A 27,979-nucleotide genomic window follows, 5' to 3' on the forward strand; every position below is an offset into this window, starting at 1 on the left:
CTCCGTCTCAAAACAAACAAAACAAAATAAAACAATAACAAAACAACCCTGCCTCTCTCCGCACTCCCTCCCACGCGGCTGTCCAGTCGAATTCCTAACTGCCCCGGGGCAGCCTGCTATTCATCCCCTTTACCCGGTGCTCTACGCTTCCTAGTATGCCGTGGGGCACCCCTCCGGCCTGTAGACTCCATTTCCCAGCATTCCCCGGAGGAGGCCCTCATCTGGCGATTTCCACTGGGCTCCTCGGAGCTGCGGACTTCCCAGTGTGCATCGGGGCACAGCGACTCCTGAAAGTGGCCAAGGGCAACTTCCGCTTTTGGACTCCATTTCCCAGCGCTCCCCGCGACTTGCCCAGCACACCCTGGGGCAGCGCCGTGACGTCAGCACGCCGGGCGGGGGCCGGGAGATCCCTGGGGCGGTGGGGGGCCAGTGGCAGTTCCCGGCGGCCCCCGGGGCGGGCGGGCGGGTGGTGGCGGCGGTTGGGGCTCGGTGCTCGCTCGCTCGCTGGGCGGGCGGGCGGTGCGATGTCCGGAGAGGATGGCCCGGCGGCTGGCCCGGGGGCGGCGGCGGCGGCTGCCCGGGAGCGGCGACGGGAGCAGCTGCGGCAGTGGGGGGCGCGGGCGGGCTCCGAGCCTGGCCCCGGAGAGCGCCGCGCCCGCACCGTCCGCTTCGAGCGCGCCGCCGAGTTCCTGGCGGCCTGTGCGGGCGGCGACCTGGACGAGGCGCGTCTGATGCTGCGCGCCGCCGACCCTGGCCCCGGCGCCGAGCTCGACCCCGCCGCGCCGCCGCCCGCCCGCGCCGTGCTGGACTCCACCAACGCCGACGGCATCAGCGCCCTGCACCAGGTCAGCGCCCCCCGCCCGGCCTCTCCCGGGGCCAGGCCCACCCTCTGCTGCGCCACCTGCAGCATCCTCCTTCCCCGGTTCCGAGCCGCCGTTGCCAGTCTCGACCCGCCCCGTCGTTCCTGGCCCTGGGCTTTGCCACCCTATGCTGACATCCCGTCCCAGTCCCCCTTACCATTCCCCTTCGACCACCCCACTTCCGAATTGGAGCCGCTTCAGCTGGCCCTGGGCTTAGCCACTCTGTGCTGACCACCCTGCCCCAGACCTCCTTACCATTCCGCTTCTACCTACTGTCTTCCGCACTGGAGTCGCTTTAACCGGCCCCGGCTTTGGCAGCCTGTGCTGAGCCCTGCAGTCCCCCTTACCATCCCTCCCTCGACTTCCCCTCTTCCGATGTTGAGCCTCTCCAGCCGGCCCTGGACTTTGTCTCTCCCTGCCTTGCCCTCTCCTGAACCTGAGCCAGCTCCCATAGCTCAGTGTGGTCCATCTGCCTGGCCCTGGCCATTGTCACTTTGCGCTGCCCGCCTCTCGCCCCTGAGTGCCCTTGCTGTGCCGCCTCTACCCTGCCCTCTAACGCTGCCGTCTCTCTCCTGAGTTCGGACCACTTTGAGCTCTGCTGGCTTCTGCGCCGCCTCTGGCCCACTGTTTCCCCTTCCCAGGCAGGTCCTGCTTTCTCTGACCTGCATTCTTTCCCCTGGGCCTGTGCCGCTTTCTGTCTGCAGCTTGTGGCCTGGGCCACCTCTATGGCTAGGCCCAGATCCTTCCCTGCCGCCTCCTTCAGGATCCCTGGAGGCAGCAAACATGCTGTCCTGAAGTGGACATGGGGGCCCGGGTTGGAGATTCCATCTTCCTCCACTCCCTCTTCCCCTTGCTGTGTGCTGTGTGCTGCTGCCCAAGGATGCTCTTTCCGGAGCACTTCCTTCTCGGCGCTGCACCACGTGATGTCCTTGGAGCGGATCTTCCCCTTGTCTGGGTCCTCTCCGGGCATCTCTCCTCCCTACCCCAACCCCATGCCGTCTTCACTCTCTGGGTTCCCTTTTCCTTCTCCTTCTGGGGCCTGTGCCATCTCTCGTTTCTTAGGATGGCCTTCTCCCACGGATGTCTCTTCCTTGCGTTCCCGCCTCCCCTTCTCGTAGGCCTGCATCATCACCGTTTTTCTGGACAACCCCAGAGTACCTCGTCTCCCTGGCTTTAGCCACCTCTCCATCCTCTTGCTTTCTTTGCCTGGACACCCCGTCCTCCTGTGGATTTGGATCACCTCTCACTCCTTTTATTTGGGCAGCTCCCCTACCCCCCTTACCTCTCTAGTCTGTGCTCGCTCTTCCAGCCCCCCGTCATGACATCTTCCAGGGGTCCCAGAGCTCGGCTAGTCTTCTTCCTCCAACCCGGGCCCCCATGTTCACTTCAGGACAGCATGTTTGCTGCCTCCAGGGATCCTGTGTCCCAGAGCTGGGACCACCTTATATTCCCAGGGCCGGTTAATGTGGCTCTGGTTCTGGGTACTTTTATCTGTCCCCTCCACCGCACAGTGGGGCCACTAGGGACAGGATTGGTGACAGAAAAGCCCCATCCTTAGGCCTCCTCCCTCCTAGTCTTCGATATTGGGTCTAACCCCCACCTCCTGTTGAGCAGATTTCTTATCTGGTAACACACCCCCATTTCCTGGAGCCACCTCTCTCTCCTTGCCAGAACCTCTAAGGTTTGCTTACTGATGGAGCCAGAGAGGATCCTGGGAGGGAGAGCTAGGCAGGGGGTGGGAGGCAAGGGGGGGATGCGTGACCTGCCTGGTTCTCAGTGGCCGCCCTGCGCTACCCTCGCCCAGAACCTGAGCTGCTCTGACGCGGCCGTCTGGTGTGTTTCACTGATTCTGGTGCTGCTGCTTCCTTACACTTCCCAAGAGGAGAAGCAGTTTGGAAAAACAAAATCAGAATAAGTTGGTCCTGAGTTCTAACTTTGGCTCTTCACCTTTCTAGTCCCGAATTTGTATTGTTCCTCCGTGCGTCAGTTTTACCCGTGAGATAAGGCCAGTAGCCAGCCCCGTCCTGGCAGGGCTGTGGTCAGGAGGGCGGGTGTCCGTGTGGAAAACTCCCTTTGTGAGAATGGTGCGTCCTAGGTGTTCACCAGGTCGTGGCCACCTCTACCCCCTTTCTCTTTCTCCATCCTTCTTTCCTTAAAGAGTCCCCAGTGCTATCTGAGACATATTCCTCCACCCAGAGCAGGGTCCCGCTTCCCTAAAGCCCTGCTCTGGGCCTCTGGGTTTGAGTCCTTGGCAAGCCCAGGAGAGGCGCTCAGGCTTCCCTGTCCCCCTTCCTCGTCCACCATCTCATGCCCCTGGCTCTCCTGCCCCTTCCCTACAGGGGTTCCTGGCTCTGCTCTTCAGACTGAGCCCCGTTCTCCTGCATCCCCCAGAGGCCCCAGGCCATCTACTTGGCCTGTACCCCACGAGAGGCCACCCCAGCCCTGTCCACCAGGCTGCCTTTCGGGTGGATTCTCCTCCCACTGTGGGGTGACTGCTTGGCAAACTCTTTGGGGCATCCCAGGAGGCCTGGAGGATTGGGGTGGGCTGGGATTGGGGTGGGAAGGGAATCCCTTCAGAGAGGAAGGATTCCCTCCTCAGGTTACGTGGCCAGCAAGCAGGGAGCTGGGTTTGGGTCAGGTCTGGGTGTGGGGTGACCAGCTTATGCTGTTTGCCCAGGACAGCGTAGTTTTAGCGCTGAAACCCTCAGTCCTAGGAAAACGGACGGTTGGTCACCGTCTCTGGGTGACTCTTGTTTCCCGGCCAGTTTCTCCACCTGGGGCTGTGTTTCTTGTCCTGCATCCTTCTCCAGGCAGGTCCCCAAGCATCACCCCTCTGCTGTGGCTGTTCCCGAGTTCTTAGGGTACCCCACGTGGGTTTATCAACCACTTGGTGAGGCTGGTACACTCCCCCCATTCCTGCCCCCCAGTTGCCTTAGTGGCTGGGGGGTTGGGGGCTAGAGTAGGAGGGGCTGGAGCCAGGATTCTTAGGGCTGAACAGAGAAGAGCTGGGGGCCTGGGCTCCTGGATCTGAGGGAGGAGGGGCTGGGGGCCTGGACTCGTGGGTCTGAGGGAGGAGGAGCTGGGGCCTGGACTCCTGGGTCTGAGGGAGGAGGGCTGGGGGCCTGGGCTCCTGGGTCTGAGGGAGGAGGAGCTGGGGGCCTGGACTCCTGGGTCTGAGGGAGGAGGGGCTGGGGGCCTGGGCTCCTGGGTCTGAGGGAGGAGGGGCCTGGGGGCCTGGGCTCCTGGGTCTGAGGGAGGAGGGGCTGGGGGCCTGGGCTCCTGGGTCTGAGGGAGGAGGGGCTGGGGGCCTGGACTCCTGGGTCTGAGGGAGGAGGGGCTGGGGGCCTGGGCTCCTGGGTCTGAGGGAGGAGGGGCCTGGGGGCCTGGGCTCCTGGGTCTGAGGGAGGAGGGGCTGGGGGCCTGGGCTCCTGGGTCTGAGGGAGGAGGGGCTGGGGGCCTGGACTCGTGGGTCTGAGGGAGGAGGAGCTGGGGGTCTGGACTCCTGGGTCTGAGGGAGGAGGGCCTGGGGGCCTGGGCTCCTGGGTCTGAGGGAGGAGGGGCCTGGGGGCCTGGCCTCCTGAGTCGAGGGAGGAGGGGCTGGGGCTGGGGGCCTGGACTTCTGGGTCTTAGGGAGGAGGGACTGGGGGCCTGGACTCCTGGGTCTGAGGGAGGAGGGGCTGGGGACCTGGACTCCTGAGTCTGAGGGCGGAAGGGCTGGGGCCTGGCCTCCTGGGTTGAGTGGGGGAGGGGCTTGGCTTGGCCTCCTGGGTTGAATGGGGAGGGATTGGGCCTGGACTCTGGAGTCCCTGGTGCCCAGGCCTCAGGCATCTTTCACAGGGATGCCTGTACTGGGCAGGTCCTTGAAAGGGAAAGGCCCATTGCTCTCCTTGCCCCCCTCCCCCATTGCCATGACAACTGGGTGGAAATAAACGAGCCGAGTTCATCCCGTTCCCAGGGCACGTGCGGCCCCCTTCACAGCCCAAGTTTCCATGACCTCATGCTCTTGGCCCTCGTAGCTCCCTCCCCCCTTCTCCAGATGGGCAGCTTTGGAGAGGTGAGGGACTTGGGGGGTAATTTATTCTGTGGATCTAGGAGTTTAGCTTCACTCCTCCCTCAGCTCCAGTTCAGGTCCCAGAGCCCACCCAGTGTCCACAAGGCCTGGGGCAAGTCCCTTCTCCGGCCCCCTGGACTTCGGCTTTTGTCCCTCCAAGTTTTGGACTCCTAAGGGAAGAATGAGAAACGACGGCCCGTGTCAGCCCCTCCCTGCAGTGCCCCGTGCAGAGGGGCCCTCCGTGAGCTGCAGTGTGGCAGCCTGGGGCCCGGGCACACAGGTGTGCAGCTGTCTCACCCCTCTGGGAGTCCCGCCCAGGCCCCTGAGTCTGTCCAGCACAGGGTGGCCTTCCCCCTCCTGCACAGCCCTGGACCCACGGCTTCGATCCCGCAGAGTATCTGCTGGGGTGGCTTCCAGGCATGACCCTTGGAAGGACCTGGCTGGGTTTAAGGCAGGAGGGGCTGGGGGCCAGGACTCCTGGCTCTGAAGGAGGAGGGGCTGGAACCTCTTCCCTAGTCTGAGCACTGGAAGCGCCACTTGTGGGTGGTGACGGGGGTTTTGCTGTGTCTAACAAGTACCCTGTGGGGTTCCCAAACCCGGATGAGAAGCGCCATCCCTTCCCCGTTCACTTCCTGTTTGCAGGTAGCCAGGAGTCCCTTTGTGGTTTCCACTGAGCGCTGAAGGCCTGGTTGACCTGACCATTGGGCAACCAGGCGTATCTTAAACAGCTGGTGGCCAGAGGCTGTGGGGTCGTTTTCCCCACTGTCCTAGCACGGTGTCCCTGGATCTGTTTTCGTGGCTCCCTCTGGAGTCCTGCCTTGCTGGGACACCGTGGCTGGGGTGGGTGCGGCTGACGGCTGTTTCCCACCCCCAGGCCTGCATTGATGAGAACCTGGAGGTGGTGCGCTTCTTGGTGGAGCAAGGCGCCACCGTGAACCAGGCAGACAACGAGGGCTGGACGCCCCTGCACGTGGCCGCCTCCTGCGGCTACCTAGACATTGCCAGGTGAGGCAAGGGAGGGCCGGGCAGGACCTGGTTGGGGTGGGGGCCTGGACCCTCAGCCCTGACCAGCCCCCACCCCCAGGTACCTCCTGAGCCACGGGGCCAACATCGCCGCCGTCAGCAGTGACGGGGACCTGGCCCTGGACCTGGCCGAGTCGGACGCCATGGAGGGGCTGCTGAAGGCGGAGATCGCCCGCCGAGGTGGGCTCTGGTGTGCTGTGTGTGGGGTGGGGGACACCTCCTCACCTGTGGTCTCCAGGCTGAGCGCTTTAGAGGCGGCCTGGGCACCCAGGCTGACCCTGCTTCCTAGGACTGTCTTTCTGTGTGCCTCAGTTTCCTCACCTGTGAAACGGGGGTGTAGGGGCCTGCCTCCAGGATTGCTTGGAGCCCAGCAGAGGCACAGGATGAGAACTCAAACCCCTACCGACTGGGATTGTCATTTCACTCCCTGAGTAACTGAGGGGGTTGGAATGCCGGGGCGGGTCGGTGGGTGGAGGGGCTCACCCAGGAGTGCAGTAGGTGGGATTGCTGGAACCTGCTGCAGGTCTTTCTGGGAGGGGATGCGTCTACTCCGGGGGGAGTTAGGGGCATGCAGGGGCTGCCAGGGACTGGTCTCCCTGTCCTCTGAGACTCATGGTACCCCAGGAGCCTTCAGATGCGGTCCAGGAGCCCCTGAAACTGTGTCTGGCCAGGTTCATTTTTCTAGGGAAGGGGTGTTGCTTCTAGCAGGTGTGTGATGGCCACACAGATCCGTGGGTCCCCAGTGTGGCTTCTAAAGTCCTGGGCTCGCCTTCTAGCTCTGCCTGTGACTGGCAATTCCAGGCACGTCCCTGAAGCTCGCTTCCCTGATTTCCTAAAACAGGACCACCGGCACCGCCTCATGGGGTGGTTGTCAGGGTCTGGCTGGGTTGGGGTGGAAGGGTGTGAGCATGGTTCCCGGCAGGCTCCAGGGGACCGTGTGGAAGGAAAGGGAGACTGACGAGGGAATGAGATACCGGCAGCCTCCGAGACTTTTACGCGGCTGTCCTGACGGGGCCGCTGGCCAGGCTGAAAAAGGATAGGATTCCGCGTGGGTTCAGGGGACCACGAGAGCCATGTGGGAGGAGTAGCTAGTGGGACACGTGGTGGCGGAGATCTGAGGTTCGGGAGCCCCTCTTTGGTTGAAATGGGGAGTGGGTCAAATCAGCCCTGGACCTGGATTCTGTCTCCTCCCTCCTCCAACTTTTTATTTTGGGAAAGCTTCAAATTTACAGAAAAGTTGAAGCAATGGCATGTGACTACCCATATGACTTTCGCTAAGATTCGCCAATGTTTTTTTCTTTTTTGTTTTTGTTTTTTAGACAGCTTTTTGAGATGTAATTCACCTACCCTACAGTTCACCCAGAGTGCACACTTCAGTGCTTTTCAGTATATTCACAGGGTTGGGCATTCATGACCACATCGATTGTAGAACATTTTCATCATCCCCCAACGAAACCCTGCAGCTGCTTAGCCATCACCCCCAACCATGCACCCCCCACAACGAAGCCCTCTCTGCCTTCTGTCTCTGTAGATTTGCTGTTTTGTACACGTCACATAAAGGGAATCATACAGTATAGAATCATCAGTTTTTAACTTTTTGATACATTTGTGTTCCTTCTCTCTGTTCCTCCCTTGCGATCTCTTCCCAGGTATAGACATAAACACATTTTTTCCTATCCTTTCTCCTCCTCTTTTTTCCCCCATCTCTCCCTTCGTTTCTTACCACCCCACCCCTGCCTTTCCATTCCTGAGCCTTTTTTTTTTTTGAAACGGAGTTTCACTTTTTGCCCAGGCTGGAGTGCAATGGCATGATTTCAGCTCACTGCAACCTCCATCTCCTGGGTTCAGGCGATTCTCCTGCCTCAGCCTCTGGGTAGCTGAGATTACTGGCATGCGCCAGCATGCCCAGCTAATTTTGCATTTTTAATAGAGATGGGGTTTCACCATGTTGACCAGGCTGGTCTCCAACTCCTGACCTCAGGCGATCTGCTGGCCTCGGCCTCCCAGAGTGCTGGGATGACAGGCGTGAGCCCGGCCGTTTTGAGACTGTGTTGCAGGCATTGTACATCTTTGCCTGATGCACAGCAGGTATCTCCTGCCACAAGGAAAACCTCCTGCAGAACCACAGTAGGGGTGCAACACGCTACCCCCTGCTTTGACCTTGATGCTACACTGTTACACACTGGGTTAACCTTGATGCTATGTATTACCCACTGCACTAACCTTGATGCTACACTATTGCCTGCGTTTCTCCTTGGCATTCTTTGTAGCCTCTCCCCTTCTGGTTCAGGGAAGCTGGGGATCCAGATCCAGGTGATTTAGGCTCCCTCTGTCTAGATCAGTCCTCCTCCCTTGGACCCCAGGGAGGCCGGGAAAGGCCTCCAGGGGGTCTGTGAACTTTCTGACATTGTATTTTCCTGCAGAAATTGCTCATAACTTGCATCAGCTTCTCAGAGGGGGCCATGCTTCTTCCCTCCCCTGGGGTGAGGAGAAGGCTGAGAGGGATACATTGGTGGGGGATATTGGCTTGTAGGATCAGCCAGGAACGAAGACCACTGGGGCCACTGGAAAGATCCTCAGCCACGCTGCTCGGGGTGGGACTCTGCGGCCCCAAATCACAAGGCATCTGCCTGTGACACCCCGTGATACCCGGCTTCACACAGGAGCCTCAGAGGGGCTGCAGTGCGCAGGACCTGGGTCACAGGCTGCACCCCAGCTCTAAGGAGGGCAGGGGCTTTTGCGCCCCCTGCAGGACACACCCACATGATGCAGAATTCCCCGAGGTGCTGGCATCCAGACTGGCGCTGGCCATAGTGTGGCCCTGGCAGCCACTCACAGGCAGGGGTGGGAGAGAAGACGGACCGGCCACAGGCACGACCATCCCCTTCGCTTTCCCTGGCTTACTTGCTGTTTTCCTCTCTCTGGGTCTGGGGTTCAGTGAGAGCATGTGATCTGCTCAGCCAGTCACCTCGTGGCCTGCAGCCACCGCTCCCTCCAACACCGCGAAGTCCTCTGGCCCAGTCACTTCAGGGGCTGAATCGGGCATGACTCTCTGCAAGAACCAAAACCCAATTCCTCCTCGCTCAGGCTGGAAAAGGCCATTTGAGGCCCGGTGCAGTGGCTCAGACCTATAAGCCCAGCACTAGGGAGGCCAAGACAGGAGGATCTCTGGAGCCCAGGAGTTTGAGACCAGCCTGGGAAACCTAGTGAGAACCCATCTCTATAAAACAAAACACATTAGCCAGGCGTGGGAATGCACGTGCGCTGCCAGCTACTCGGTAGGCTGAGGTGAGAAGATTGCTTGAGCCTGGGAGGTGGAAGATGCAGTGACCCACTGCCACTCCAGCCTGGGGGACAGGCGAGACCCTGTCTCAACAAAATACACCTAAACAAAAAAGGCAATTTATATACCCATGTTCATAGCATCGTTCACAATAGCCCAGAGGTAGGAGCAACCTAGTGCCTATCATCGAATGAATGGAAAATCAACATGTGGCCCATCCGAGCAGTGGGACGTGATTCAGTCTTCATCCCAGCACTTTGGGAGGCCGAGGTGGGTGGATCACCTGAGGTCGGGAGTTTGAGACCAACCTGACCAACATGGAGAAACCCTGTCTTCACTAAAAATACAAAATTAGCCGGGCGTGGTGGCACATCCCTGTAACCTCAGCTGCTCAGGAGGCTGAGGCAGGAGAATCGCTCGAACCCAGGAGGTGGAGGTTGCGGTGAGCCAAGATCGTGCCACTTCACTCTAGCCTGAGCAACAAGAGGAAACTCTGTCTCAAAACAAAACAAAACAAAACAAAAAAACAAAAAACAAGACAAAACAAAAAAACACACAATGTAGATGTATCTTGAGGACATCATGCTAAGTGAAAAGTGAAAATAAGCCAGTCACAGAAGGACAATTACTGTCTGATTCCACGTCTGTGAGGTAGTCAGAAGAGTCAGAATAATAGAGACAGACAGTAGAATGGCTGTAGTCGGGCTGGGAGGAGTGGGGAGAATAGGAAGTAGTTTAATGAGTACACATTTTTTAAAATGATTTTTGTATTTTTTATGGAGACGGGGTTTCACCACGTTGCCCAGGCTGGCCTGGAACTCTTGAGCTCAAGTGATCCACCCACCTTCGCCTCCCAAAATGCTGGGATTGCAGGTGTGAGCCATTGTCCCTGACCTAGGAGGGTACACGATTTTAATTTTGCAAGATGAAAAATTCTGGAGATTGGTTGTACAACAACCAATTGTGACTACTTAATGCCACTGAACTGGGGTTAAGATGGTAAATTTTAGGCTGGGCACAGTGGCTCAGGCCTGTAATCCCAGCACTTTGGGAGGCCGAGGCGGGCAGATCACCTGACCTCAGGAGTTTGAGACCTGCCTGGCCAACATGGTGAAACCCCATCTCTACTGAAAATATAAAAGTTAGCCGGGCATAGCGATGTACACCTACAGTCCCAGCTACTCGGGAGGCTGAGGCAGGAGAATTGCTTGAACCCAGGAGATGGAGGTTGCAGTGAGCTGAGATCTCACCACTGCACTCCAGCCTGGGCAACAGAGCAAGACTCCACATCTCAAAAAAAAAAAAAAAAGATGGTAAATTTTATACTGTGTGTATTTTACCACATTTTTTTTCCCCCTGAGATGGAGTTTCTTTTTTTATTTTTATTTTTTATTTTTTTAATTTATACTTTAAGTTCTAGCGTACATGTGCACAACATGCAGGTTTGTTACATGTGTATCCATGTGCCATGTTGGTGTGCTGCACCCATTAACTCGTCATTTACATTAGGTATATCTCCAAATGCTATCCTTCCCCCCACCCCACGACAGGCCCCAGTGTGTGATGTTCCCCATCCTGTGTCCAAGTGTTCTCATTGTTCAGTTCCCACCTATGAGTGAGAACATGTGGTGTTTGGTTTTCTCTCCTTGCGATAGTTTGCTCAGAATGATGGTTTCCAGCTTCATCCATGTGCCTACAAAGGACATGAACTCATCTTTTTTTATGGCTGCATAGTATTCCATGGTGTATATGTGCCACATTTTCTTAATCCAGTCTATCACTGATGGACATTTGGGTTGGTTCCAAGTCTTTGCTACTGTGAAAAACAGCAGCAATGGAGTTTCACTCTTGTTGCCCAGGCTGGAGTGCAGTGGCATGGTCTTGGCTCACTGCAACCTCTGCCTCCCGGGTTCAAGTGAGTCTCCTGCCTCAGCCTTCCAAGTAAGTGGGATTACAAGCACCCGCCACCATGCCCAGCTAATTTTTGTATTTTTAGTAGAGATGGGGTTTCTCCATGTTGGCCAGGTTGGTTTTGAACTCCTGACCTCAGCTGATCCACCCACCTCGGCCCCCCAAAGTGCTGGGATTACAGGCGTGAGCCACTGCACCTGGTCACGTTTTTTTTTTTTTTTAAAGGCAGTCTATGGCCTTATGTAGCTGAAGTCCATGAGTTATATGGGCTTTAGGCATAGTTTGATCCAGGGGCACAAGTGAAGTCCAGAGCATCTCTCCATCACTCTGCTGAACTCTGCTGGCTTCACTCTTAGGCAGGTTCCTCCATGAGGCGCTCAGCATGGGTCCTAACTGCAGGCCCATATCGCAGCCAAAACACAGCACCTCTTTCCCAGTGCCACCTGGGTCAGATGGCAGATCCTGAGCCCATCACTGTTGCGAAGGTGACAGGAAGGCCCGGTGATGTGCCCACCCTGGAGCCAGGCTATGGGCCCGGTCACATTGAAACCATATGGGGCAAAGTGTGGGTGAGGAAAGTCAAGATGAGGTCACAGGGGAAGGGAGAATGGATTTTTGTAGGCCCAAGCAGCAGCCGTGCTGCAGGGACACACAGCAGCACCATGTCCTACGCAGAAGGGACCCTCCCTGGCCACTTTGCACAGGGGCGTGGAACTGGCAGGAAGGAGACATGATGTGTTTTTGAAACATTAGAAGCCAACTCACTTGGAATGCCAGCATCCAGGTCAGCTGGAAGAGGGGGAGTTACACTTGGAGGCGGGCGGACTCGACCACCGGATAGCTCCAAGTGCTGGCAGGCGCAGACACGGGAGCTGATTTCTGCCTGCTGGGAAAGGTGGTGATTGCAGCCACTTTGGGAAATGGTTGGTCGGCATCGATTATAGCCGAAGGCCCCACCTTTGCCTTGTTCTAGCAGTTGCACTCCTGGGCAGCCTGAGAGAGGCCTTCCCGCCCATGGGCAGACGTTCATCATAGTATTGTTTGCAGTAGTAAGAGGTCAGAGCCCACACCAAAGAGAGGATGGATCAATCACTAAACTCTAAATGAGTGATCTAAGCAGGAGTCAGCAAACTTTCTCTGTAAAGGGCTAGACAATGAACGTTTCAGGTGTTGCGGGACACGCCATGCCTGGCACCACTATTCCACCAGTGCTGTGGGGCAGGAGACTGCCAGGGATGGTGTGTGAATGAATGGGAATGCCTGTGTTCCATCCCACTTCTATTGACAAAAATCGCCTTTCAGAATAGGCAAATCCGTAGAGGCAGAAAGATTGCTGGGTGCAGGGGCTGCGGGGGAGGGAGGTCTGAGAAGTGACTTTTTTTTTTTTGAAGACGGGATCTCACTCTGCCTCTCGGGCTGGAGTGCGGTGGAGTGGTCATGGCGCACTGCTGCCTTGACCTCCTGGGCCCACCTGATTCTCCCACCTCAGCCTCCAAGTAGCTGAGACCATAGGTGTGCACCACCATGCCCAGCTAATTTTATTTTTCTAGAGACAGGGTCTCCCTGTGTTGCCCAGGCTGTTCTCAAACTAGTGGGCTCAAGTGATCTCCCTTCTTGGCCTCCCAAAGTGCTGGGATTACAGGCATGAGCCATGGTGCCTGGCTGGGAGTGACTTCTTGGATACAGTATTCATTTGGGATCACGAAAAAGCTCAGGAAGTAGATAGTGGTGATGGTTGCACAATATTGGAGATATCCTAAATGCCACTGAATTGTGCACTTTAAAACAGGGAAGTTGGTCAATTTTATGTTGTTTATTTTACCACCACCACCACAACAAAAGATAAAACACAACAGGTGGTCAGCACCCACAAGCTATAGCTTTCTGACCACTGGGCAAGGGCTCCATCTACAGATACAAACAGATCTCAGCAACATGTTGAACACAAAAAACAAATCGCAGAAGGATGCGCAGCAGACATGCAGAGGGCGCTGACTGTGGTTGAATAAAAAGCCAGTCACCCTCCCTTCCCCTCCCTGAATTGAGACCCATTCGGCTATAATAGGATTGAACAGCTGGTGACTCCTTTAAAGAAATGACACAGCCAGGTGTGGTGGCTCACGCCTGTAATCCCAGCCCTTTGTGAGGCCAAGGCAGGAGGATCCCTTGAGCCTGGGATTTGAGGCTTCAGTGAGCCATAATTGCACCACTGCACTCAGCCTGGGTGACAGTGTGAGATCTTGTCTCAAAAAAAAAAAAAAGGGTCAGATGCGGTGGCTCACGCCTGTAATCTCAGCACTTTGGGAGGCCGAGGCGGGTGGATCACGAGGTCAGGAGATCGAGACCATCCTGGCTAACATGGTGAAACCCCGTCTCTACTAAAAAAAAAAATACAAAAAATTAGCCGGGCGAGGTGGCGGGTGCCTGTGGTCCCAGCTACTCGGGAGGCTGAGGCAGGAAAATGGCGTGAACCCAGGAGGCGGAGCTTGCAGTGAGCTGAGATCGCGCCACTGCACTCCAGCCTGGGCGACAGAGCGAGACTCCATCTCAAAAAAAAAAAAAAAAAATACAAAAGTTAGCTGGGTGTGATGGCGTGTGCCTGTAATCCCAGCTACTCAAGAAGCTGAGGCAGGAGAACCGTTTGAACCCGGCAGGCAGAAGTTGCAGTGAGCCAAGATCGTGCCACTGCACTCCAGCCTGGGTGACAGAGCGAGACTTAATATATATATATATATATATAATATATAATACATAATATATATAATATACATATATAATATATATTATATAAGTATATATTATATGCGTATATAATATATATTATATATAATTTATATACTATATATTATATACACGTATATATTATATACATAAATAATATATACATGTATTATATACATAAATAATATATACATGTATTATATACATACATAATATATACATGTATTATATACATACATAATATATACATATACATACTATGTGCATATATAATATATATTTTAATATATATATATAAAACCTAAAGTTTACTGAGCAAATCCAGTGCTCAGTTACATCTAACTTTTCCTGTCACTACCAATATAATTTTTTTTTTTTTTTTTTGGATATGGAGTCTCACTCTGTCACCCAGGCTGGAGTGCAGTGGTGCAATCTCACTGCAACTTCCGCCTCCAAGATTCAAGAGATCCTTCTGCCTCAGCCTCCCAAGTAACTGGGATTACAGACATAAGTCACTATGCTGAGCTAGTTTTGGTATTTTTAGAAGAGACAGGATTTCAACACGTTGGGCAGGCTGGTCTCGAACTCTTGACCTCAGGTGATCTGCCCACCTTGGTCTCCCAAAGTGTTGGGATTACAGGCATGAGCCGTTGTGCCGCCCCCCAATATAATCTTAATCCAGCATCTTCATACATTTTATCACCATTACCACTTTTCTCTATATATGTTACATATGTAGGAGAGAGATAGATACAGGTTTTATATATATAGGAGATGTGTATATATATAGGTTATATATATACAATGTATGTAAATATTTTTTATATTTATATTTTTGTATTTATTTATTTATTTATTTATTTGTTTGTTTGTTTTTGAGATGGAGTCTCGCTCTGTCACCCAGGCTGGAGTGCAGTGGCACGATCTCGGCTCACTGCAAGCTCTGCGTCCCGGGTTCACGCCATTCTCCTGCCTCAGCCTCTCTGAGTAGCTGGGACTACAGGCGCCCGCCACCACGCCCAGCTAATTTTTTGTATTTTTTGTAGTAGAGACGGGGTTTCACTGTGGTCTCGATCTCCTGACCTCGTGATCCGCCCGCCTTGGCCTCCCGAAGTGCTGGGATTACAAGCGTGAGCCACCGCGCTGGCCACTTGTGTGTGTGTGTGTGTGTGTATCTATCTATCTATCTATCTATCTATATATATATATATATATATATATTTTTTTTTTTTTTTTTTTTTTAGACAGAGTCTCACTGTGTTGCCCAGGCTGGAGTGCAGTGGGGTGATCTCGGCTCACTGCAACCTCCAACTCCCAGGTTCAAGAGATTCTCCTGCCTCAGCCTCCCACCTGCCACCACACCTGGCTAAATTTTTTTTTTTGTGTAATTTTAGTAGAGATGGGGTTTCACTGTGTTGGCCAGGCTGGTCTTGAAGTCCTGAGCTCGTGATCCACCTGCCTCAGCCTCTCAAAGTTGCCGGGATTACAGGCGTGAGCCACTGCCTGGCCATGGTTTTATATTAAAAATAATAAAAATAAGGTGAATTTCTGGTTGAAATGGGGAAAGGCCTGTGATCTCCATTTTCCCAGTGCTTAGTGCTGAGTCAGAGACCCTGAGTGGGACACACGACTGCGTGGAATACAGTTGGGAAACAACTGGGCTGGTCTAGGCCTCCTGAGTCTCAGAGGGCATCAGAGGGAAAAGCTCTGGGCAAGTCACAGGGCTGAACCCTGGCCAGCCGTGTACAACCCTGGGTATTCCAGGTCACGGGGCGTGAGTCCTACCTCGTGCCTCTTATCCTCCTAGGTGTGGACGTGGAGGCAGCCAAGCGGGCGGAAGAGGAATTGCTACTTCATGACACGAGGTGCTGGCTGAATGGGGGTGCCATGCCAGAGGCCCGGCACCCCCGCACAGGCGCCTCTGCCCTGCACGTGGCTGCTGCCAAGGGCTACATTGAGGTGATGAGGTGAGTTGGGCCAGTCTGTGCCATCTTGCTGTCCTATACCTTCCTGTGGATCTTGTCCTTTCTCTTTCTTTTTAAATGTATGTACCGAAGGCTGTGTATTTCCCTCTAAATACAGCCTTAGCTGTACCCACAAGTTTTGATGTGCAGTCTTTTTTTTAATTGTCATTCAGGGTAAAATATTTCCCAATTTGTAATCTTTTATTATTTATTTATTTTGAGACAGGGCTTGCTATGTCACCCAGGCTGGAGTGCAGTGGCGCAGTCGTGGCTCACTGCAGCCTCAAACTCCCCAGGCTCAGGTGATCCTCCTACCTCAGCCTCCTGAACAGTGGGGACTACAGGCGCACACCACCATGCCCCACTAATTTTTGTAGAGATGGGGTTTCACCATGTGGCCCAGGCTTGTCTCGAACTCCTGGGCTCAAGTGATCCGCCTACCTCAGCCTCCCAAAGTGCTGGGATTACAGGTGTGAGCCACTGTGCTTGGCCTAATTTCAAAATATATAGGACTTCTAGTCATCATTTTGTTACTATTTTCCTGGCTTAACTGCACTGTGGTCAGAGAATGGGTTCTATATGATTCTCGCTTTTGAAATGTATTGTTTTACCTTATATACCCCAGTATATGTAAGTCGGAAAAGGATGGTGTCGTCAGGTGCGGTGTTCTCTGTAGGTTATTAGGTCAACCTTGTAATCATGCTGTTTTATTTGTAGTGCTTCTTTATCTTTAGTGATATTTCACCCGCTGCTTATTCTGTCAGTTTCTATGAGAGGTGCATTTAAATTCTTGCTGTGATTATGGACTTTGTTTGTTTCTTCCTATAGTTCTGTCAGTTACAATTTGTATATAAGACTAGATTATTTGGTGCACATATAGTTTATTTTTGTTTGTTTTTGAGATGGAATCTTGCTCTCTGTCACCTAGGCTGGAGTTCAGAGGTGTGATCATAGCTCACTGCAACCTCCGCCTCTTGGGTTCAAGCAATTCTGCCTCAGCCTCCCCAGTAGCTGTGACTATGAGAGTGTGCCACCACACTTGGCTGACTTTCATATTTTTAGTAGAGATGGGGTTTCTCCATGTTGGCCAGGCTGGTCTTGAACTCCTGACCTCAGGTGATCTGCCTGCCTCAGTCTCCCAAAGTGCTGGGGTTACAGGCATGAGCCACCACACCCAGCCAAGGTGCATATATAGTTTAAATTGTTATAGTACACATTCCCTTTCTGTCACCCTCGCCTCAGTCTTGGGTCTTATTTCGTTCCTATTTGGCCGCCTTTCCCCTTTCTATTAAAGTTGTTGGTTCCAGTTCTCATCCGCAGGCTCCTCATTCTTTTTTCAGTTCCCTCTTCTCTCTTTTGTGATCTTATACTTTATTATTATTTAGTATAAAAATGAAGTTAACATGAATTCCTCCCTGTCTCTGCGCACCTCTACGTTGACAGTGTCTAGTCAGGTTTTCTTGGTGAGGTACATAAGATGCCTCTAACCGCTCCAGGCCGCTGTCCCTTCGGCTTAGCACCTGTAACAGCTCCAGGCCGCTGTCCCTTCGGCTTAGCACCTGTAACAGCTCCAGGCCGCTGTCCCTTCGGCTTAGCACCTGTAACAGCTCCGGGCCACTGTCCCTTCTGCTTAGCACCTGCTGAAGTAGAGGCCCCGGACCTCCGTGTCTGGCCAAGTCCCAGCTCTGTTGCTGACTGGGCCCATCCCTGAGCTGCTCCTTATGACAAGGGGGACTGGAAACTCTAAATGGTTGGGCCTAGTGATGTGCCCAGGCCTGGAGGCCTTGTCCTTTTCCTCCCATGGCTTCCACTCCTGAGTCCTGGGGGCGGCTTCATCTCCTGCCACTGCACCTGCATCCCAGCCAGCAGGAAGAGAGAGGGGCAAAGGAGCAAACATCCATTCCTTTCAAGAGAGCAGTCCGCAAGTGGCACCACTTAGTGCCAACATCCCATTTGCCAGACCGTAGTCACATGACCGCTCCTTGCTGCAAGGCACAGTGGAGATTTGTCTTCAGCTGGGTGGCCTGTGTCCGGCCGGGGGGCCTGTGTGGGTACTGTTAGTAAAGGGAGAAAGAGAGTCCATATTCATGGACGGCCTCATTCTCTGCCATAGAAGTGAAGCACTTTGGACTCAGAAATATTCACTGACTATAATGTCATTACTGCTCCTTTGTACGGGTACATGTTTACACTCAGATCTATTGACTGCATTTTTTATTTTATTTTTACTTTTGAGACGGAGTCTCCCTCTGTTGCCAGGCTGGAGTGCAGTGGCATGATCTCAGCTCACTGCAACCTCTGTCCCCTGGGTTCAAGCAATTCTCCTGCCTCAGCCTCCTGAGTAGCTGTGATTACAGGTGTGTGCCACCACGCCTGGCTAATTTTTGTGTTTGCAGTAGAGACAGGTTTTGCCACGTTGGCCAGGCTGGTCTCGAACTCTTGACCTAAAGTGATCCGCCTGCCTCAGCCTCCCAGAGTGCTGGGATTATAGGCATGAGCCACTGTGTCCAGCCTGACTGCATTTTTAAAATAATGTAACCAGGCCGGGCGCGGTGGCTCAAGCCTGTAATCTCAGCACTTTGGGAGGCTGAGGCAGGCGGATCACGAGGTCAGGAGATCGAGACCACGGTGAAACCCCGTCTCTACTAAAAATACAAAAAAAACAAAACAGAACAAAAACAAACAAACAAAATACAAAAAATTAGCTGGGCATGATGGCAGGCGCCTGTAATCCCAGCTACCTGGAAGGCTGAGACAGGAGAGTTGCTTGAACTCAGGAGGCGGAGGTGGCAGTCAGTGGAGATCGTGCCACTGCACTCCAGCCTGGGTGACAGTGTGAGACTCTGTCTCAAAACAAAATAAAACAAAACAAAACAAAACAAAAAAAATTTGTTGCAGAGTAGAGGTATATGTTTATTTGAGGATACTCATTCGATGCTTATTTTTGAGCCCCTGCTGTGTGCCAGGCAGTCTGTTAGGTGCCAGGGAAGTGGGTCAACAAGACAGATCTGGGCCTGTGTGCGGCTCATAGCCTCGTGGGGAGACAGACATTTTGGGCTGATCACTCTTTGCTGCGGGGCCGTCCTGTGCATCACAGGATGTGGGGCAGCCTCCCTGGCCTCTACCTATGGGATGTCGGGAGCATCCCTGGTTGTGAGAACCAAAAATGTCTCTGGACGTGGCCAGATGTCCCCTGGGGGGCAGCATTGGCCCAGTTGAGAACTGCTGGCTTAAGATATAAATAGGGTGATGGGAGAAGACAAGTGTGATGAGGCGGGGCTTTGGGGTCAGGAGACGGGGGTGAGGGGGTGGTGACTGCCAAAAAGGGGCTCAGCATGAGATGCTGCAGGGCACAGAACACTGCCCGGCTGAGAGCAGCAAGTGCAGAGGCCAGCAGCGGGCGGGCGCTTGGGGAAATAGCGAGGGGCACAGCACAGCTGGGGCAGGCTGAGCCCCGGGCAAAGTGTGGGAAAGGTGAGGGGCGAGGTGGGCGGGACCAGATAGAGGGACTTGTGCTTATAAGGCCTCTTTGTAGAATATCCCAGGCTGTCCATCTGTTCCCACTTTGTGAAGCTCTTTCTCATTGACACAGAAACTCATTCCAGTTCTCCAAAAATAGACATGTCCTACCCTAAGCTGAGCTTGGAGAGTGGCCTTGGACTTGTAGCCCTGCCCTTGCCCTCAAATTGAGTGGTTTAAGGTGGTTATTGTCTCGAGTGAGCGCTTCTCAGCCTGGGCGCTATAGCAACATTTTGGGTCAGATCCTTCTCCTTGTGGGGCTGTTGCTGAGCGCTGCTGGGTGTGGAGCAGCCTCCCTGGCCTCCACCCAGCCGATGCCACTAACCCTTGCCCTAAGTTATGACAACAAAGATTTCTGCAGACCTGCCGGGTCTCCCCTGGGGGACAGCATTGCCCTGGTTGGGAGTCACTGCTTTAAGCCAGCCCGGGTCCTAGAACACTACTGCCCTGAGACAGCCCTTTGGGGGTCCCATCCTTCTGACAGGCATGGGGGCTGGCACAGAGTCCTGCACCTGTGTCCTCCGGGGCTGCCTCCTTACACCCCACTGCTGCCACCTTGGAATCCCACAGCCAGGGTGACCCCCTGCCAGCACCAGGAGCAGGTTCCAGAGGCCACCTGCAGGGCCAGGGTTTAACATGTAGCTGCTGGTCCAAGGGGAGGGACAAGGCCTGGTGCAGAGGGGCCTCTTGTGGCAGGGGATGCTGGGCAGTGGCTCTTTACCAGCCTGTCCAGGGACATTTCAGTCTGGTGACCTGGGACTTCGGTTACCAAACCGCTGGCCGAAATCAGCCCTCGGCCAAGGGCCCCGCCTTGGCCTCTGACCCTGAGCCTCCCTGGCCCCCAGGTTGCTCCTCCAGGCTGGCTACGATCCGGAGCTCCGGGACGGGGACGGCTGGACTCCCCTGCACGCGGCGGCACACTGGGGCGTGGAGGACGCCTGCCGCCTGCTGGCCGAGCATGGCGGGGGCATGGACTCACTGACCCACGCGGTGAGGGCCAGTGCCCAGGCTGGTGAGGGGCAGGGCATGGGGAGTGCCCAGCACCTCCTTCATCGTCTGCTCCTGCTCCTCCCCCGACCCAGGGGCAGCGTCCCTGTGACCTGGCCGATGAGGAAGTACTGAGCCTGTTGGAGGAACTGGCCCGGAAACAGGAGGATGTGAGTGTCAGGGCTGAGGGGCTTACCCCAGACTCCCCATGTCTCCTCAGCTCCTCCGAGGAGGGTGCAGAGGGGGGACCCCCCGACTTCTGACACCCACCACCCCAGCGACCTGCTCTTTCCCGCTTGGTGCCCCAGCCCCAGCCTCAGGAGAGACCCCCACCAGGGCAGGATAGAGATGGGGCTGCAGAGCTTCCTGCCTGCCTGGTGGAGGGCGGCAGAAGGATCTGGACAGGCTTGTCTGATACCCTGGTGAGGTTGCTTAGCACACCCCATCACCTCAGGGTGGCCCTTGCCAGCAGCCATGTGCAGGATTGTCCTAGACTCAGACTGGGCTGGTCACCCGCAAGGTGTCCCCTAGCCATCCCCGGGGCAGCCTTGCTGGGAAAACTTAGAGTGAAGGAGTGAAGGGCATGAGCCCTGGCCAGACTGCCTGGGTTGGAATCCCGGCTCTGCCATGGATCTGCCGTGAGTCTCAGCCAGCCACTTTCCTCTCCGGGCCTCAGTTTCCTCGTCTGTCAAATGGGAATGGTATGGTGCGCACCTGTATGAGCGGTCATGCGTGACGTGGATTGTGCTGTCAGGAGCTCGGGGAGTACGTGCCATGGGAAAGCACTAGAGCTGTGCCAGCTTTCAGTGAGCTCTGTGAGGTGACAGGAAGCTCCCGAGGCCAGGCCTAGGGCTTCTGGTGCGTGGGCAGGGGAGCGGAGACAGCTTCCTCTTTTGAAAGGTTGGCAGGAGCAAGGTGGAGGCTGATGGATGTAGGAGAAGACGGTCTCACACAGGCTGGGGGGCAAGTGTGGGTGCCCTGAGGTGCCCAAGGAGGGGAGCGTAAGGCAGGGCAGACCCGGGAGGGCCACGAGTGCCAGGCGAGGAGCACAGTGGCTTCTGGCCTGAGGGTGATATGGCCATGAAGGGTTTAATGGGTGGGGCAGGGTCAGCTCAGGTGGCCCAGATATGAGGGGAGCCCAGCCTGGGAGCATCTGGGGACGCTTTCTGGAAGACGTGAGTACTACAGCACTAAGAGTTTGCTAGAAGGGCAGGAATGAAGGGCCCTCCCAGTACAAAGGTGTGAAGATGGTGGTGAACTGTGTGGGGAAGATGTGAAGACGGTGGTGAACTGTGTGGGGGAAGGTGTGAAAACAGTGGTGAACTGTGTGGGGAAGGTGTGAAAACAGTGGTGAACTGTGTGGGGAAGGTGGGAAAACAGTGGTGAACTGTGTGGGGAAGGTGTGAAAACAGTGGTGAACTGTGTGGGGAAGGTGTGAAGATGGTGGTGAACTGTGTGGGGAAGGTGTGAAAACAGTGGTGAACTGTGTGGGGGAAGGTGTGAAGACGGTGGTGAACTGTGTGGGGAAGGTGTGAAGACGGTGGTGAACTGTGTGGGGAAGGTGTGAAAACAGTGGTGAACTGTGTGGGGAAGGTGTGAAGACGGTGGGTGAACTGTGGGGGAAAGTGTGAAAACAGTGGTGAACTGTGTGGGGAAGGTGTGAAAACAGTGGTGAACTGTGTGGGGAAGGTGTGAAAACAGTGGTGAACTGTGTGGGGAAGGAGGAGGCAAGTGCCAGCTGGAGGAGCTGGGGCAGCTGAGGGCCCACCAGTGCCCTGGGTATGCTGAGGGGTCGGGGTGAGGTCTAAGCAGGTCTCCCCTTGGAGCTAGAAGGACCCCTCTGGGGATGAGACTGGAGGCTTCTCATGGGTGGGGGCTGTGAGGACAAGACGGCAGTGCCTGCACGTGGCAGCCGCGGGCGCCTGCTGGACGCAGGGCACCTCCTGTCCCTGAGGTGTGCGGCCATCTATAGGGAAACCAGTAAGCCCACAAGCCGTCGGTGCCCGCCTGGGCGCTGAGCTCCTGCACAGCTGTTCATGGTGGTGTTGCTGTGGGGCATGTGTGCTCCACCCTCCCCTGCAGCCCCCTTCCCTCCTTGCAGCTTCGGAACCAGAAAGAAGCTTCCCAGAGCCGGGGCCAGGAGCCCCAAGCGCCCTCTAGCAGCAAACACAGAAGGTATAGGGAGGGAGAAGTCCTGGGCTGGCGGGGTGGCTGGAGGCCCCGGGCTTGCACTGCAGCACCCTCTCCTTCCCCAACAGGAGCTCTGTGTGTCGTCTGAGCAGTCGAGAGAAGATTTCCCTCCAGGACTTGTCCAAGGAGCGCCGACCTGGTGGGGCTGGGGGGCCCCCCATCCAGGACGAGGATGAGGGGGAAGAAGGTCCCACCGGTGAGGGGCCTGAATCTGGACTCCTGGGTCCGAGGGAGGAGGGGTCGGGTTCTCTGAATCTAGAGGCAACTGGCATCTTCCATGACCTGCCCGGTGTTCCCACATCACAGAACCACCCCCTGCAGAACCCAGAACCCTCAATGGCGTCTCCTCCCCGCCGCACCCCAGCCCTAAGAGCCCCGTGGTGAGTGGATGCCCTGAGAGGTCCTGTGAGGCTGGGAGGGCCGGGAGGTGGGATTCCATACAGCCTGTGAACCTCTGGCAGGGGCAGGTAGGGCGAAGACTATAGTTCCCAGAGTCCTCCTGGACAACTGGCTTCCTTTTCGGGCTGTGCCTGCCCCGGGGGCTGATGGGAATTGTAGTTTGTTGCAGTTCTTTGGGGGCTAACCCTTGAGGTCTGAGAAGAGGGATCCTTTCTTCCTAACTGAGACCTCCTCCTTCTCCCAGCCGCCTGAAGAGGCCCCCTTCTCCAGGCGCTTTGGCCTCCTGAAGACCGGGAGTTCTGGTGCCCTGGGTCCCCCGGAAAGGCGGACAGCGGAGGGAGCTCCTGGGGCTGGGCTGCAGCGTTCGGCTTCCTCCTCCTGGCTGGAAGGGACCTCCACTCAGGTGAGTGAGGGTTGGGCCGGGTCCAGGCCCAGGCCCCTGCCCAGTCGAGGGAACTGCCCCTTCCTCCCCTTTTCCTCTCCACACAGACCAAGGAGCTCTGTCTTGCCAGAATTACCCCGACCCCCTCCCGGAAGCTGCCGGAACCCTCTGCCCTGTGAGTCCCCAGGGCCTGGGCCCCTCGGGGGTGGGCGGCAGACGTGGGTTGCAAGCCTGTCCGTGTGATCCTGAGTGAGACCATGTGCCCCCTGGGGTCTGGTTCCTACTCCCACCCCAGAGCCTGTGCTGTGTTCCTCCTGGGGGCTCGCTCCCTCCCTCAGGTCTGTGTTGAAACGTCACCTTCTTCCCTATCTTCCCCCCACCCCAATGCACACACCGACCACCCTGCTGCCACCACGGCGCCGTCTGCACATGCACACCCTCCCGCTCTCAGTTGTCGCACTGCTGCTTCTGTCAGAGTCCCTTACCCTTCTGACCGGTTGGGTAGTGTGCTGGTCTTTTCATGGCTGTTGTCGGTTTTGTGTATTTCTGCTCAGCTCTGACTCTGTCGTGGTCCAGATAATTTGTTTCTTTTGTTCACGGCTGCATCTCCAGTGCCGGCACACAATGCAGCTGGGTAATGTTTGTTGAATGAATGAATTGATGCAGGTCTGAGGTCACCAAGCCTCCTCCTTGCTTGGAGAACTCCTCGCCTCCCTCCAGGATTCCGGAGCCTGAATCCCCAGCGAAGCCAAACGTCCCCACAGCCTCCACGGCGCCCCCAGCGGACTCCCGGGACCGACGGAGGTGAAGAGGCCGGGGCAGGAAGCTGCCGCCCCCGCCCCCAGCAGGGAGAGACGATGTCAAGCAGGAGTCCTGGGGCTTTGGGTGGGCTCCTGAGGGAGAGCTGGCCCCAGGTCTGCTGGGAGTTGGAGTCGCCTCCCACAGAACTTGTCTCAAATGGAGGGTATCAGCCACGGAATGGGACAGGGTCCCTAGGTCCCCTGTCTGAAGTTGGGACCCTTCCCTCAGGTCCTACCAGATGCCTGTGCGGGATGAGGAGTCAGAATCCCAGAGAAAAGCTCGCTCCCGTCTCATGCGCCAGTCTCGGAGGTCCACACAGGTGTGGCGTGGGCTGGGCCTGGACTCCTGGGTCTGAGGGAGGAGGGGCTGGGCCTGGACTCCCGGGTCTGACGGAGGAGGGGCTGGGGGCCTGGATTCCTGGGTCTGAGGGAGGAGGGGCTGGGGGCCTGGATTCCTGGGTCTGAGGGAGGAGGGGCTGGGCCTGGACTCCTGGGTCTGAGGGAGGAGGGGCTGGGCCTGGACTCCCGGGTCTGACGGAGGAGGGGCTGGGGGCCTGGATTCCTGGGTCTGAGGGAGGAGGGGCTGGGGGCCTGGATTCCTGGGTCTGAGGGAGGAGGGCTGGGGGCCTGGATTCCTGGGTCTGAGGGAGGAGGGGCTGGGCCTGGACTCCTGGGTCTGAGGGAGGAGGGGCTGGGCCTGGACGCCTGGGTCTGAGGGAGGAGGGGCTGGGGGCCTGGACGCCTGGGTCTGAGGGAGGAGGGGCTGGGGGTCTGGACGCCTGGGTCTGAGGGAGGAGGGGCTGGGGGCTGGACGCCTGGGTCTGAGGGAGGAGGGGCTGGGGGCCTGGACGCTGGGTCTGAGGGAGGAGGGGCTGGGGTCTGGACTCCCGGGTCTGAGGGAGGAGGGGCTGGGGTCTGGACTCCGGGTCTGAGGGAGGAGGAGCTGGGGGCCTGGACGCCTGGGTCTGAGGGAGGAGGGGCTGGGGTCTGGACTCCTGGGTCTGAGGGAGGAGGGGCTGGGGGCCTGGACGCCTGGGTCTGAGGGAGGAGGGGCTGGGGTCTGGACTCCTGGGTCTGAGGGAGGAGGGGCTGGGGCCCGGACTCCTGGATCTGAGGGAGGAGGGACTGGGGTCTGGACGCCTGGGTCTGAGGGAGGAGGGGCTGGGGTCTGGACTCCTGGGTCTGAGGGAGGAGGGGCTGGGGGTTTGGACTCCTGGGACTGAAGGAGGAGGGGCTGGGCCCTGCCCCCAGTGTCCCCTGACTGTCCCCTTTCCCTGACAGGGTGTGACTCTGACAGACCTGAAGGAGGCGGAGAAGGCTGCAGGGAAGGCCCCAGAGTCAGAGAAGCCGGCGCAGAGCCTGGTGAGAGGGGTCAGCGAGGGCGCGTGGGGTGGTGCGGGATGTCCTGGTCCCCTGACTCGCCTTCCCCTCCCGACAGGACCCTTCCCGGAGGCCTCGCGTCCCTGGAGTGGAGAACTCTGACAGCCCTGCCCAGAGAGGTGAGGTCTGCTCTCTGGGGGAAGTCATTCCCAGGGAATCATTCAGTCTCTCCTATAGTCTTCCTGCTTTCCTTGGGGCTTGACCCGGGGACCTGGGCACCCAGAGGGGCCTCTGGAGGTGGCTGGGCTGATTCCTGCCCCTCCGCCAGCAGAGGCGCCCGACGGGCAGGGTCCGGGACCGCAGGCGGCCAGGGAGCACCGCAAGGTCGGAAAGGAGTGGAGGGGGTCTGCGGAGGTGAGGGGCTCAGGTGGGGCCGAGCTGGTGCAGAGGGTGGGCCGGGGGGCGGGCAAAGCCCCTCCCATACCCGCTAAAGCCCCTCCCATACCCGCTAAAGCCCCTCCCATACCCGCTAAAGCCCCTCCCATACCCATTGAACCCCCTCTACCTGCCACAGGGGGAGGAGGCGGAGCCGGCTGACCGCAGCCAGGAGTCCAGGTAGGGGCGGGGTGGGAGAGGTGGGGTCTGCGTGCGGGCCGGGCCGGCCCCTGACGCGCGCTCCGCCCCTGCCCCAGCACCCTGGAGGGCGGCCCTTCAGCCCGCAGGCAGCGGTCGCAGCGGGACCTCAACCCAGAACCTGAGCCAGAATCAGAGGAGCCGGACGGAGGCTTTAGGAAGGTGCGATCCCACCCCTCCGTCGGGGCTTCCCCTGCTGGGTGCCCACCTCCTGGCTTCCCCGCCCCCCAGCATCGCCCCCAGCCTCCACCTGACCCTCCTCCACCTGACCCCCCTCCACCTGACCCCCAGCTGTATGCAGAGCTGCGCAGGGAGAACGAGCGGCTTCGCGAGGCCCTGACCGAGACCACGCTGCGGCTGGCGCAGCTCAAGGTGGAGCTGGAGCGGGCCACGCAGGTAAGGGCGCCGAGGCCAGGGTCACAGGAACTGGCAGGGCCGCCTGGGCGGGGCTCAGACTGCTGGGAGGCAGAGCCTGGCCTGGGGGGCGCTGGCGGGGCTGGGCTCCACTTGAGGGGCGGGGCCGAGCTCCACTTGAGGGGCGGGGCCGAGATCTCGGAGGCGGAGTCTGAGCGAGGGGCTGTGGGCCTGCTGGTGGCGGGGCCTGGCCCATGCGGGAGGGGCTTGTGGGCTGCCTAGTGGGCGGGCGGGTCCCCAGCAGGAGCCTAGGACCTCTCAGAGCAGTGCTGGCTTACCCTGCTGACCCCTGTGCTTTCTGTGTCCTCACCAGAGGCAAGAACGCTTCGCTGAGAGGCCAGCCCTTCTGGAACTGGAGAGATTCGTGAGTAGGGGCAGGGGGGATGGGGGCCAGAGGCGTCCCCAGCCTCACATCACTAAGTTTGGACCAAGAGAGCCACATTGCCCTTCCCAGCTGGCCCCTGGCCTTCCCCTGCCCTCCTCAGCCTCACTCGGTTTCTGAACTTTCCCTGTTCATTACAGGAGCGCAGGGCCCTGGAACGCAAGGCCGCAGAGCTAGAGGAGGAGCTGAAGGTGGGGGCTGTGGGCAGAGGGCCGAGGGTGGGTGGGGGCGCAACCCGCCAGGGCTGCCCAGCTGACCCTTGCCGTCCCCCAGGCCCTGTCTGACCTCCGCGCCGACAACCAGCGCCTCAAGGATGAGAATGCAGCGTTGATCCGCGTCATCAGCAAACTCTCCAAGTGACCGGAAGGGACTTCCTGCACCCGTATTTATACAGCTGCTTCTGCCACACGCACCCTTCCCCCGTGTGAACACGAGTGACAGGGCTCCGGGGGAAGTCTCAGAGAAGCCATAGCCCCCCTGGGACCTCCGGACTGGGAGGGGAGCAGAGTTCCCAGGAGCCAAGGGGGCCACCCGAGGCCAGGATGGAGGTGGGAGGCTGAGCCAAGTAGGAGGACGTTGCCAGAGGGGACCAGGACCAGAGATGGGACCAGGAAGGAACTGAGGACCAAGAAGTGCAAGGATCAGTAGCTAGGACCAGAGTGGCCGCCTGGAGGTCCCCATCTCACGTGTGATGTCACCCCGTCACCCCTCCCCTCCTGAGCAGGGATCCAAGAATGTGCCAAGTCCCGCCAGCCTCAGCCAGGTGGGCCTGTATATAGGGTCCATGTGCAATAGGGAGGGACGTCTTCTATTTTTTGCTGCCCCCTCCCCGCCCACTGTCTGGGGCAGGGGGAGAAGGTATTTTCGAGATAAAGCACAGGCACCACAAATAAAAGTCGTGAAGTTGCCACTCAAGGTCTGTGTTCCCAGCCAGAGGAAGGGCACTGTTTCCTGCTCCTGCTGGGGGGCTGTGTGTGTCCCTGACCAAACCACTGGGCCATTTGGGTGGGTGCCGGGGGATGGGTTGGTGCTTGCTCACCTGTGTGGTGAAGGAGCCTCAAGATGAGCCCCCAGCGCGAGTGAAGGCTCCAAGATGGAGCCCGCGTGATCGCAGGCAGGGGGCTGAGGGGAAGCTGATGG

At 57.2% G+C, this 27,979-nt stretch overlaps 1 protein-coding gene across 2 annotated transcripts; it reads left to right on the forward strand.

The window, feature by feature from the left end:
• The first annotated feature begins 7 nt into the window (after positions 1-7).
• On the forward strand, positions 8-27,754 carry PPP1R12C (protein phosphatase 1 regulatory subunit 12C). 2 transcript variants are annotated; one of them, XM_030819621.1, is made up of 22 exons: positions 8-845; positions 5,786-5,916; positions 5,996-6,114; positions 15,657-15,816; positions 20,178-20,322; positions 20,415-20,489; positions 22,421-22,494; positions 22,578-22,705; positions 22,816-22,889; positions 23,153-23,311; positions 23,398-23,465; positions 23,957-24,094; positions 24,320-24,410; positions 25,372-25,452; positions 25,529-25,589; positions 25,739-25,824; positions 25,985-26,025; positions 26,103-26,205; positions 26,335-26,439; positions 26,771-26,821; positions 26,980-27,030; positions 27,113-27,754. In XM_030819621.1, the coding sequence occupies exons 1-22, from the start codon at positions 156-158 to the stop codon at positions 27,197-27,199; spliced, it is 2,718 nt and encodes a 905-aa protein (XP_030675481.1). In that variant the 5' UTR covers positions 8-155; the 3' UTR covers positions 27,200-27,754. The 2 variants fall into 2 exon arrangements, with proteins under 2 accessions (XP_030675481.1, XP_030675482.1); XM_030819622.1 differs by having other exon boundaries at positions 25,742-25,824.
• The last annotated feature ends 225 nt before the right edge of the window (positions 27,755-27,979 follow it).

The sequence above is a fragment of the Nomascus leucogenys genome, chromosome 10 (assembly GCF_006542625.1).
Source record: "Nomascus leucogenys isolate Asia chromosome 10, Asia_NLE_v1, whole genome shotgun sequence".
In the NCBI taxonomy this organism is placed as follows: Eukaryota; Metazoa; Chordata; class Mammalia; order Primates; family Hylobatidae; genus Nomascus; species Nomascus leucogenys.